The sequence below is a fragment of the Pleurodeles waltl genome, chromosome 4_2 (assembly GCF_031143425.1).
Source record: "Pleurodeles waltl isolate 20211129_DDA chromosome 4_2, aPleWal1.hap1.20221129, whole genome shotgun sequence".
Taxonomy (NCBI): domain Eukaryota; kingdom Metazoa; phylum Chordata; class Amphibia; order Caudata; family Salamandridae; genus Pleurodeles; species Pleurodeles waltl.
Genome location: NC_090443.1, coordinates 511,807,995 through 511,819,899, shown reverse-complemented (window position 1 = coordinate 511,819,899; position 11,905 = coordinate 511,807,995). Strand labels below are relative to the sequence as shown.

Here is an 11,905-nt window from a genome sequence, read left to right as displayed (position 1 = left end):
GTTTTCTTACGGCCATGCAAAAAAGTAAAAACAATAATAATGATTTTGTTAAATATAACTCCATAGAGGCATCCCTGATGAACCTTAGACAGACCTCTGTAGAGGCATACATAATGTAATAAGTTAGTACTACACAGAGTCATGAACCAAGACAATGACACTCTAGTAAATGACCCCAGACCAATTAAATTAAATATATGGTGGTGTCTGACTGTTGCTCGAGTGCTTGAGGGCAAGTGAGAGCCTATCCAGAGCTTGTGGAACTGTGCCAGTGGTAAGTATCTTATGGCAGGAAGTGCTAAAGCACTAAAAGACGTGATGGGATTCCCGATCACAGCGGCATTGGGAACAGTGATGTCCGACTTTCAGGCTTGGGGTTTGGAAGGTGTGGGGAAAAGAGGCTAGTCAAGGATCTTTTAACTGCAAAGGCAGTAAAAATGTTTGTAGGACATATCTATTAACTGAGACCTCCTCCAACATCACTTCCAGCTGACTCTGTAGTAATAAAGAATGGTAGCCAATGGTGGTGGAACACTTATTCAAGCACCTAATTAAGAATGGGGACGACTTCTTGGTGACTTGGCAGCCCATCCTAGAATAGATAGACAAAGCATACAGGGAGGTAACATGCCCTCCAAGATTAGGAAGTGTGCCTGTTAACTCACTTTGTGAGTATACTCCCTTGGTCTCTTGACAGGTGTGAAACTTGCAAATGATCTGATATTTAGTGATACAAATCGAAACTTTCGCTGATGGACAATGTATATACCTGATGAGAAGATATACCAACAAACTGGAGGTTCACCATAGATGGACAATTTTATTTGCATTGGGGGAATGTTCATTTATTATTGTCATTGTCACATCCACCTGCGGGTCCTTTGTTTAATTCTGTCGCACTGTGAACACCCATCAAATGTATTTTAAAAAAGCAACAAAAATATGGTTTCTTGATGGTGATAATGAGCCACAATTCAAACCTTGGTTGAACATTCAAACATTGATCTTGTTTCAGTGACCGAGCAAAGCACAGTTGGAACTACAAACATAACTACATTGCAAGCAGTGACGCGTACAACAACAAAATCAGCCTTTATTTTCAACCTGACAACAGCCCCCGTCCGAGCAACCAAGCGCTCCACCACACCACCTGCACTCTGGTGTCTCACTGCTACCAGACAGTCCGGGCAGAGAAGACCAACGGCTCGGCCAGCAGCAAACCTGTGTACCACCACTGCTTCAACTGTAAAACCTGAGAAGACCACCAGGAAGGTTCAACCGCCATTTCATGGAATACAAATAGTCAATGCATCACTTTTTAGGGGTAAGTTTGGATTTATGATTACAACGTTTTAGATTAACATTGGTTCTTAATTAAAAACAGCCAATAGTTTGTTGTGTGTGCAGATGTCGGTTCAGAAATGTATTTACTAATCACAAAATTACTGGTCGCAAATTATTGCTAGTATTTTGCAGGCAGTAAATAGTACACCTGTCCCTTTGTTATGGGTAGGGAAAATGGTGACATAAATGGGTATGCAACGCTGGACATCAGAGAGTGCAGTAGATGTGCTGACATTCTGATTACAGAGCAGGATCTATGGTGCAACCTTGAGAGACTGGAAACGATCAAACAACCAGTGAGAATCTTCTAAGTGTTGTGCTGTTATTTTTCCATTTCTTTTGATTTTGAGTTGGGGTTTTTTTAAACTCCAAGGCTAGAAGCATTGAAAATAACCCTTTTATTGCAGGTTACAGTTTCACATTTCTGAATGTCACCTACAAGCTCAAGAGAAAATGCTCTTGCTATATCACAGAGCAAAAATCGAACGTGCAAGCAGTCATGTGCCTGATAACATTTCAGCAGAAAGCTAATATGACTCTGACCTTGATTTTAAATCAATCAATATTTATTAATGTATAATCAGATATACACCCTGTCAAATTCAAAAGAAACGGACACATATGTCATATAATGACAAGCAACGCCTTCATTACACTTTACTTGAAAAAAACTAAAACTTTACTACACAGAGCAAATTTGATAAACTAAGAGAAAAACATATAAAATGTAAGATGGAAGCTTAGGATAACCCTATTGAGCCCTTTTAAGCATAGTTCCCGTAATCTCTTCCCATACAGTGGCACAGTACATACAACTATGCCATGTACCACCTATATCATGATGGAACTTCTGGTTTTCTATTAAGTACATCTGGTGAGCAATATGATTTTACACTTTTGTTTTTACTACTGACAGCAACAAACCAGAAGAACAACCACAGAACACGTCGATACGAAAATTCCAGATAGTTTTCAAGGAGTTTTCCAAGAGAAGGAGATTACAAAAATCATTGTACTTGGCATATGTCATTTTGGTGCAAATGGGTCATGTGATGGTTAGCTTTTGGCTGGGTTTTTAGGAAAAGTAATTTTGTGTATGTCAATCCTGCGATCTGTAGTAAAGAAAACGTGAACACTTTTCATTGTGGGTCAGTCTTTAAAGTTATGATTATTTTTGGTCCAATCCACCAATGGCAAGTAATAAAATCCTACTTTGGAGCAAATTTCCATCTCTTTTGGACTACAGAAAGAATTAGAGGACCACACATGGATAACCATGACAGCCATGGAATTCATGTGTACACAGCCTTGTTCTTTTGCACTTTCAGGTTAACGAGATAGTATGATTGAAAATGTGTAGAATAAATGCAGACTCTACAGTACAAAATTAAACCTACTAGTATGCAGCTACTAGTTTGTTCCAGAACAGTATAATACTCAAATTAATGTATGTCACTTTCTAACACAGTAGCCATTCAGAATGTGTAGAAAAATGCAGAGACGTTGTTGATTTTGTGTAATGAATTCTAGTTGTACAAAAAAATCAAGATACTATTAAAAAATAATCTTTTCTGCCAATGACTATTAACTTCAGGAAAATATTGCATAAGAGGTGAAAGGCTAGTTTTGCCTTTTCTTAGTTTAAACAACAGATGTAATTCTGCTCAGTGTCACAAGCTTTACATTGCCTTTTGAGTCTGCTTTCAGGATTTGCAGCATCACAACTCAACTGTAACAGGTTATGATAGTAGAGTGACTGTTAACTTACTTGTTACAAGTAATGTTGCAACTACACTTCGATATGAAAATCAGAGACATCTTTTTATATGTATATTGCAGGCTTCTATGAAGTATACATGTATAAATCAGGTTGATAGCTAAAACAAAAACATTTTTGAACTTTTTGTATTTTGAACACTGTTTATATGTATGACGCAGCCTGAAAATCTGTTCTTGTTTACATCAAGGACTGTTTTGAAAATGTGGTAAAGCAGACCAAATTCAATGTTTACAAAACAATTTCTAAACTCCATTCCACTACAGTCTATGAAAGAAACGGTGAAATTCAAAGAAACCATAGGGCGTAGTTTAGTTATAAAATTAGGGCTGCGTTACAGTTTACAGCCGAGCCATACTTTTAAAAGCTGCTCTAAAGAGGGATACAATTATGGGACTGTCATACTTAGAGAATTTCCTAACTGCTTTACAGAGTTTCACCTGAACATACGTTTCTCAGGCCCATGCACACAATACCTGATTGAAATGTTTCATAATCATGGCCTTACTTTTAGAGTTGGATGAACAACTCTGTGGCTATGCAATACCTGAAATAAAATACACTCTGCCACACACTAAAAGAATATTGCAAGCCACTTTGACTAGTCAAAGGAACACGGCCTTCAAGTTTGATCCTCTATATTAGTGGTTCCCAATCTGCGATCCGGAGACCTCTGGGGGTCCACGAAGCCTACTCAGGGGTTCTGCGACTGTTTAGAAAATTATATAATATCAACAGAATAGGTCCCCAGCTTTCAGTAATGGCTCATAGGGGGGGTCCCCAGATTCCAATAAGGATTTAGTGGGGGTCCCTGGGTTCCAGTAATGATAAAGTGGGGGTCCACAGAAGTCAAAAGGTTGGGAGCCACTGTTCTATATGATCACGGAAAACCTTAGTGATTTTCAGTTGCCCTCTAAGGTACTGAGAGGAAGTATTATATTTCACAATGCACTCACTGAGGATACAGTGTTGCAGGTGTTTATTCAAAATTCAGCAGCTGTCCGACTGTTACAATCCTGAGGCGAGATCATTAGCTCATCTAAATGTGATACGACATAGAAATAAGATTTAGCAGATAGACTTGACAAAGGGCATTGAAAGATCAATATTGCAATGGAAACCCCATCCCAAAAACACACACAATAAGCTCTACGTCAGGATGCAAAAAACTGTTTACTGTAGATCAGTAGGTCTTTACCTGTGATCCTGGGAACTCTGAGGGTCCGCGAACCCTAGTCCGGGGGCCCGCCCGCAACTGCTTAGAAAATTAAATATTATTAGCAGATTAATAGAGTGTATATAAAGAGGCAACATTGAAAATTGAAATTTTAAAATTGTAAAACATTCTTTGAATGTGAAGGAATTTGAAATTGGTGGCTAAAAATTAAGTTAGTATCTTCAAATGATTAGTTGGAGCAGCGCATGTGCATCAAACACAATACAGTTTGAACAATGAGTGGCTTCAATTGAATTTAGACAAGCTCCAACCTTCAGATTAAAATTAAAATGTTATATTTTTTGTGAATTAAATAAACATTTCATCATTTGCGTATTTGTTTGATTAATGCTCGTTCTGCATTTTTTCATATATTGTTGCGGTTCAAATCAATGACTTTTCTTAGTTACGGATTCCCAGCTTCTAGTAACGACTCAACTATGTGGTCCCTAGATTCCAGTAATGATTAAGTGGAGGTCCACAGAAGTTATAAGGTTAAGACCCCCTACTGTAGATTATTTTAAAGAAAAAAATCAACCTGTTACTCATGTGAAAATAGACTGCACCACCATCCTCAAAAACCCTCTGTCATGACAAAGATTTTGCAGGTTGTTGGGGGTCAGTGGTAGGCACTAAGGTGCGGGGCAAAGAGAATTGAGACCAACACCTGAGAGAGCAGTGACTTGTGATCTTCTGCCACAGCCCGCTTTTCAAAGACAAACCATAGCATGTTGTGAAGGCTGCCCTTCCCCTCCCCCAACTATGAGCCCTTTGAAAGCTAGTTTAGCAGCATGAATGAAATACATGTTCTGTTTTAATTGCAAAGAACTTGTTTGCAATATTTATTTTATAAACCACTTTTTTTATTGAGTTTTAGAAATAAAGACAACAGATTATATACAACATAAATTACATCATTCTGAGTAGCATTTGGATCGGTTCAGAACAAAGGCATGGACATATAATACTGTTGGCAATTAAATCAGTTGAGTCCTTACAATTCGTGATCTGTCAAACTTACAGCTCATCCAACTTGACTCAGCCATTTCTCTCACACCCTTCCGAGTTACACATCCAAGATAACCCCTGCTCACCCCCTTGGTAGCTTGGCACAAGCAGTCAGGCCTAACCCGGAGGCAATGTGTAAAGCGTTTGCACAATACATACAACACAAGTGATGCACTATCCCCACCACAAAGGAAACACAACACCAGGTTATATGAAAATATACTGTATTGTACACAACGCAATTATTGGACAAAACACATGTCAGTACTATCCTGCTACCTTAGCAGTTGTCAGAACGTAACACATTAGTTACTCTGCAGAACCAGCAGTGGTCACATATAACACACAGGTTACTTAGTATTCCTCAACATAAGCAGTAGTCAGGAATCACAGTAACGAAATAAATGCACTTGTCATGGAAATATAATAAATGCCTATACTAAGAGCATTATAAAGACCTGTGGCAAGTCATAAAACCCATATAAGCGTGTCATGCCCATAAAAGGAACACTAGCACATACATGTAACATCAAGATATTCAAATTGAGCCCCTTCTGGGGCCCGTGATCACTGGTGGACCAAAAAGGGAGACCGGCGGTATGGGGGGGCCTCCGGCGAGGCTTCTGCCCCGCCCACAGTCTCTGGCAGCTCAAGACGGGCTCCGTTGGGGCTGGGTGGAGCCTCCGATGAGGCTTCGTTCCCCCTGCCCAGCTTCACTCAGCACGCCCGCCTGGGCTGCAGCTGAGGGCAGGTACCAAAGTAGGTGTCTGCCTGTGCTCTGGGGGCACTCCTTTGAGTGTGCTTCGCCCCAGGGGCACGAGAGGAGCTCTTGCTCCTTTTCTTGCTTCTAGTGGTGCCCCAGAGCGCCGGGGACAGCGCGACTCCGGCACGCCTAAATAAACAAAAGCCGGGTGAATTTCTTCATGGCAACAATGCGCTTTTCCAAGCGCCCAGGGGGCATTACATAACATCGGGTCACAGCAGTGATTGTTCTTGATGGCAATCGCGCTTAGAAGTGCAAGGGGGCACAAAGGAGCGTTCTCCAAGCGCTAGGAATATATTGCGGCAGCGCTCCTCGTGCTGTGGAAAGTTACAGGGGTCAGGGGCCACAGCACCATGCCCCTTGGAGACAGAAGGGAGGGTGGCACAGGGCTACCAGGCCCCAACAACAGGCCAGCACAAGGGATGCAGATGGTGACAGTTCCTCCTAGTGCCCAGGCAGGTCAGCACAGCAGCAGCAGTTCAAGGTAGGTACTGGTGAGTCCTATTCAGCAGCGTCCTGTGTCCAGTTCCAAGTAAGTCTCTTCAAGTGTTCATGTCGCAATTGTGGGGAAAATTCCCCTGTACTTATACTCAGTTTACTGTGGGTTTCACAAAGGAAGGGGAGTGGAGGTGCCAGCCAGTTACAACTGGTCCTGGGAGTGGCCCCTTCTCTCCTCCAGCACAGGCTTCAAACATCAGTGGGGGGCGGAGGGGTTGGAGGGCTAAACTACCCTATTGTGTGAGGCCAGGGCACAGCTTTTCCAAATGCAGGCGTGCCCTGCCTCTCCCTTATCTCAGCCCAGGAAGACTATTCAGTATGTAGATGCACCTCTGTGACACCTCCACCCTTCCTCTGCACAGACTGTCTGAAAAGTATGCACAAAGCCTAACTGTCACTCTGCCCAGATGTGGATTGGAGTTAAGCTGCAGAACACCAAAGCATAAGCACAGAGAAATGCTCACTTTCTAGAAGTGGCATTTGTGTAATGATAATAACAAATCCACTAACACCAGTAAGCAGCATTTCTCACTGCCATTACAACATACCAAACATGCCTACGCTACCCCTCATAAATCAGTCAATACCCCTTACACATAATGCAGGGCATTTCCAATGCAGTCCTATGAGAAGGGTGCACTCACAGCAATGAGAAACCAAATAGACTGTTTGTCTCTACCAGGACAGGCCACATTACTAGGCACATGTCCTGTCCTCTGCATACATGGGACCCTGCCCATAGGGCTAGCTAGGGCCTACCTTAGGGGTGACTTACATGTAGTAAAAGGGGAGTTCTGGGCCTGGCAAGTAAATTTAGATGCCAGGTCCCTATAGCAGGCCTGAGACAGGTTTGAAAGGCAACTTTAGTGGGTGGCGCAAGCAGCGCTGCAGGCCCACTAGTAGAATTTAATTTACAGGCCCTGGGTATAGCGATACCACTTTACCAGGGACGTATTGTTAAATTAAATATGCCAATAAAGTATAAGCCAATCATACAAAGTTTACAAGGGAGAGCACATGCACTTTAGCACTGATTAGCAGTGGAAAAGTGCTCAGAGTCATAACGTCAGCCAACAAGGGTAAAAAAATAAGGAGGAAAAGTCAAAAAGTTTGGGGAATGACCCTGTAAAAGAGCTAGGTCCAACAGCACTATATAAGAAAAAATGCCAAAATGAACCATTTAACTGGCCTATCGTCAAAAAGCCTGGAGGTGATTGATTAGTGGTATTTGCTCTCAATATGGATTTCGCAGTACTCAATCGCTCCTCAGAGAGAACTTGTGCACTTGTCAGCAGAGCTATTCCTTACTCTAGATACTCCAGCACACTGAGCCCAGCTCGGTCTTCATGTCATTTATCTTTTTTTTTAATAAAGGACTGTCCAGTTAATTATATTAAGCAATATTAATCTGCATAAGTGCTAACTACTACTCGACCTTGGATCTTAGAATTTATAACACATTTATTCCTTGTAAATTTGAAATTTAATAGAATAGATATTTTATTATTTTAGAACCAGCAGTTCCTTCTGTACTTTGAAAGGGCCAATTCTGCTTGCAAACCATTTCTTGGAACTCCAAAATAACCTACTCACAAATGGAAGGAATAGCACAAAGAATAGCTTTCTACCAATCAAATCACCCCTACTTAACCCTAGCGTTTTGCCACATGGTCCAGAAAAAAAGTATCCAATGAGGAGCTTGCAGCAGCCAACCAAACATTTAAAACAGGAACTGCTCAATGATTGCTCTTTGGCTGTAACGTAATTATGATGTGTTGACCCTTGTTACATGAGAACATCTTGTTAATACAGACATTGCAGGTATTTTCAATGTTGTTTTTAATTTGTAGGAGAAACAATCCACAAAATTGGGTTTTGCAGGACAGTTGTCTTTTTGTAGTTTGTATTTTGACAAGACAAGTGAAGCATCCAGTAAAAGGTTGCTCTCCCCCTTTTCCCTCCCCCACCAATCCCTTAATTTACCCTGTGAGTCATTGACAAATTGACTCACAGGATGTATCAGAGGAGTTTGCCAGAACACTTCATATTAAATATGAAGACATTTTATGCAGTCCCTCTAATTCCTTTTCTCAAGATTAACACTAAATTCAATTTGAAATGATCATTTAGTCCATTCACTCGTCAACGTTCACAAACTGAGAAGGACTACTTCTCATTAATATTGTAAAGACCTTTTATCCACACAAAATACATCAGGCTCTGATGAAATTAAAATAAAGAATCATTCAACATGTATGAGCTCATCAAAACAAGGTCTGCAAAATAACTCAATGTGTGTTGGCTTCCAACAAAGTTTAGTTTATATTCTAATACCACAAGCCTTTATCAGCTCAGGCTCAGTTTTTAGCCAACTAAATTTCCACCTCAACAGAAGGTGATATCCCATTAATTTTTATTCTATGAATGTAGGGATTTAATTGGATACTCCGAGGGAGTATCTACAGTGAATAATTCCAAGGGGCATTTGATGTTATTCTCCCTAGAACTCCCAAGTTCCTAAACTTTGTAGGAAATATTATTCATATTCAATAACTACTGCCATAGCTGTGTGGTGGATTTAAAATAGTTTGCCACTATTTTACTAGAACATGTAACCATTATTTTCAACAGGCACCAATGATTCAATTTAAAGTTTCTGAACTATCAGACTGGTACTGATTTATTATCCAAATAAAGCTCATATCGTTTTGCTATTTTCATTTAGGTTTATTAACTTTTGTGGTTAATGTGTATGGTTCATTTGTAACTTTATCTTTGTTTAGGGCGGATTTTCAAATGTTCCTTCCTGTACACTGGTTTAGCGTTATAAATATGCCTGAAAAGTCTATTTAGGACCATTTAGATTAATTAGTTGGATTTTTCATTGGGGAGTGCATTCAGTGGAACTCAGTGTATTCTATGTTACTCGTGCAAATAGCGTTTTTCTGGTTTTATTTTAGATGAAATGAACCTGTGTAATGGCCGCCCAGTAGATGGAATAACTACTTTACACAATGGATCATTGGTCGCATTCCGAGGTGGGTCTTTCCGAGGAGATTTGTTTCTTACATCACTCGTCAAAATTTAGTATCATCGAGCATTTTGATTTCTTAGAGTTTAATACGGCAATACAGCTAAGATGTTTGTGGTAATTGTGTTGGGGGCTGCTTTTTTCTTGGACTTCCAGGTCATTTCTTCTGGATGTTAAACCAGTTTGGGAGAGGGTTGGGAAATCCTCGAAGGATCACAGACGTATGGGGCATCCCCTCTCCAATAGATACTGTCTTCACAAGGTGTAACTGTGATGGCAAGACCTTCTTCTTTAAGGTAAGCAGTAAATCCAAACTACTTCTTTAGCAATCTGCTTGTAGTATGCACTAGCTCTATCAGGTCTGGCAGATGAACCTTGACAGCTTCATCTTTGAAGCATACCTCCCTATAGTGAGAGATCTTCTAAGCAGTAGAAGTCACTTCCTTCAAATCTGAGAAAGATAACTAATGTATTGTGCCACATCACTACTGAATCTCGCTTCTCAAATTGCAAAGTAAATGGGAGAGAGGCGTTTTGCTATATATCACCAATTAGATTTCCCAATACATGGATGCCCATGCTATGATTCTTTTGTCTAATATGGAACACTGGTGCAAGGTCCTATGAAAAACTCTGGTTTTCCCCATGCATATGTCCATGTTTACATAATATCCAAACTGGCTGGAAAGCTTGACACTTGGTTCTAATAAGAAGAAGACTGATCCCACCTCATCATGAATCTAAAGTGCAGAGTCAAAGAGGCCAAAGGCTTAGATTCCACAATTGGTTGGTCTAGAAAAATAAATTTCAGACAGAAAGATAGGATGCTTGTTTCATTGTTAACAAAGATAAAAAAAAAACTGAGGGTAAACCTAGGGAAGTGTGAGATTTGTGTAAATTGCTTTCACTTGAGTAAAATTTGGGTAAAATTACACAAGATTACATGTACTCCTCAATGCACGCTATGACAGGCACAAAAACACAGTTGCGGCGAACAGCTCTTTGCGTTCTGTTAGTTTGTGTTATTCTCATGATCAAATTTTGCTGCAAACTGTAGAGTAAATAAGCAGTGTTGCATTGTGTTTTAAGTCAAAAAAGGTTTGCATAACAGGCCTAACACAAAACTCGCAAAATGACATTAATTACGCTGGCATATTATACATTTCTACCAGGCCGAGTCAAAATCCGCTCTGAGTGACAATGCAAAATGAAATGGTGGCAGATATAGCTGTACTATCATTACGCAGCTGCATGTGGTTAAAGCTCTTTCTTACCCCACTAGAGAGGTTTCAGATGAGTTGCAGTTCTTTGAATATTTGATAACTAATGTCAGCTGATGCTACACTGTTAAACTGATTATGTAGAAAAAGGGGTTTAAAAAAACAAAAAAACAAATTGCTCCATTATATGCGTTTTCTTAAATAGACCTTTGACTAATACTGCCTTTATCTACTCAGGACTCTTCATACTGGAGATTCACCAATGATGTAATGGATCGAGGATATCCCAAACTCATATCTAAGGGCTTTGGTGGCCTGAGTGGTAAAACGACTGCCGTCCTATCTGTTGCTTCATACAAAAAAAGGACAGAATCGGTATACTTCTTCAAAAATGGTAAGTTTGCCATTTTGGAGATATTTGTTGTTTATTCAGCAGAAGAATATATTCTGCTTAAATCAGTAAGTATTTAAAGCTGCAATGGAGACATATAAAAAACGCCAATGCAGTGCTCTCCACAGTGTTGTGCCCATGAGAGAAGTAAAGAGCAGAGCATGTGTCCAAGTGAGTGATAATGGTAGCAGGAAGCAGATTTGTAATATTCTATATATTCACATTTCATGTTCAATTACAGATTATGGCTGTTCATTGTGTATTTATGGTCAACCATGTATGGGAGATATTTGATCCGGGAAATGCTCATAACTAATTTATCAAGTACCTGAGGGTTGTTCTTCCAGTCAGTTTCAGTTTGTGCTAGTCTAGCAGCATGCATAAGCGTGTCACTTCTTCTGAGGAGGTGATGCAAGATATCAATCTAATCGTGGGTCATTACCTTAGCTTTGTTACGATATGATTAAAAGGTAAAGGACTGGTACCTAAACAGTAATTCGTAGGGACTTAGGGGGTCATTCCGACCGCCGGGGCCGGGGATGCGGGAGCACCGCCAACAGGCTGGCGGTGCCCCGCAGGGCATTCTGACCGCGGCGGTTTGGCCGCGGTCAGAACAGGAAAACCGGCGGTCTCCCGCCGGTTTTCCGATGCCCTCAG

At 40.5% G+C, this 11,905-nt stretch overlaps 1 protein-coding gene across 1 annotated transcript in view; it reads left to right on the top strand.

Annotated features, from left to right (window-relative positions):
- Nucleotides 1-1,038: 1,038 nt before the first annotated feature.
- PRG4 (proteoglycan 4) overlaps nt 1,039-11,905 on the top strand; it is a 99,679-nt gene continuing 88,812 nt past the window's right edge. Inside the window, exons 1-4 of the mRNA XM_069232005.1 lie at nt 1,039-1,324; nt 9,567-9,644; nt 9,794-9,933; nt 11,095-11,251. Coding sequence (XP_069088106.1) covers nt 9,572-9,644; nt 9,794-9,933; nt 11,095-11,251 — 370 coding nt within the window. The 5' untranslated portion in view covers nt 1,039-1,324; nt 9,567-9,571. The remainder of the gene's footprint in view (nt 1,325-9,566; nt 9,645-9,793; nt 9,934-11,094; nt 11,252-11,905) is intronic.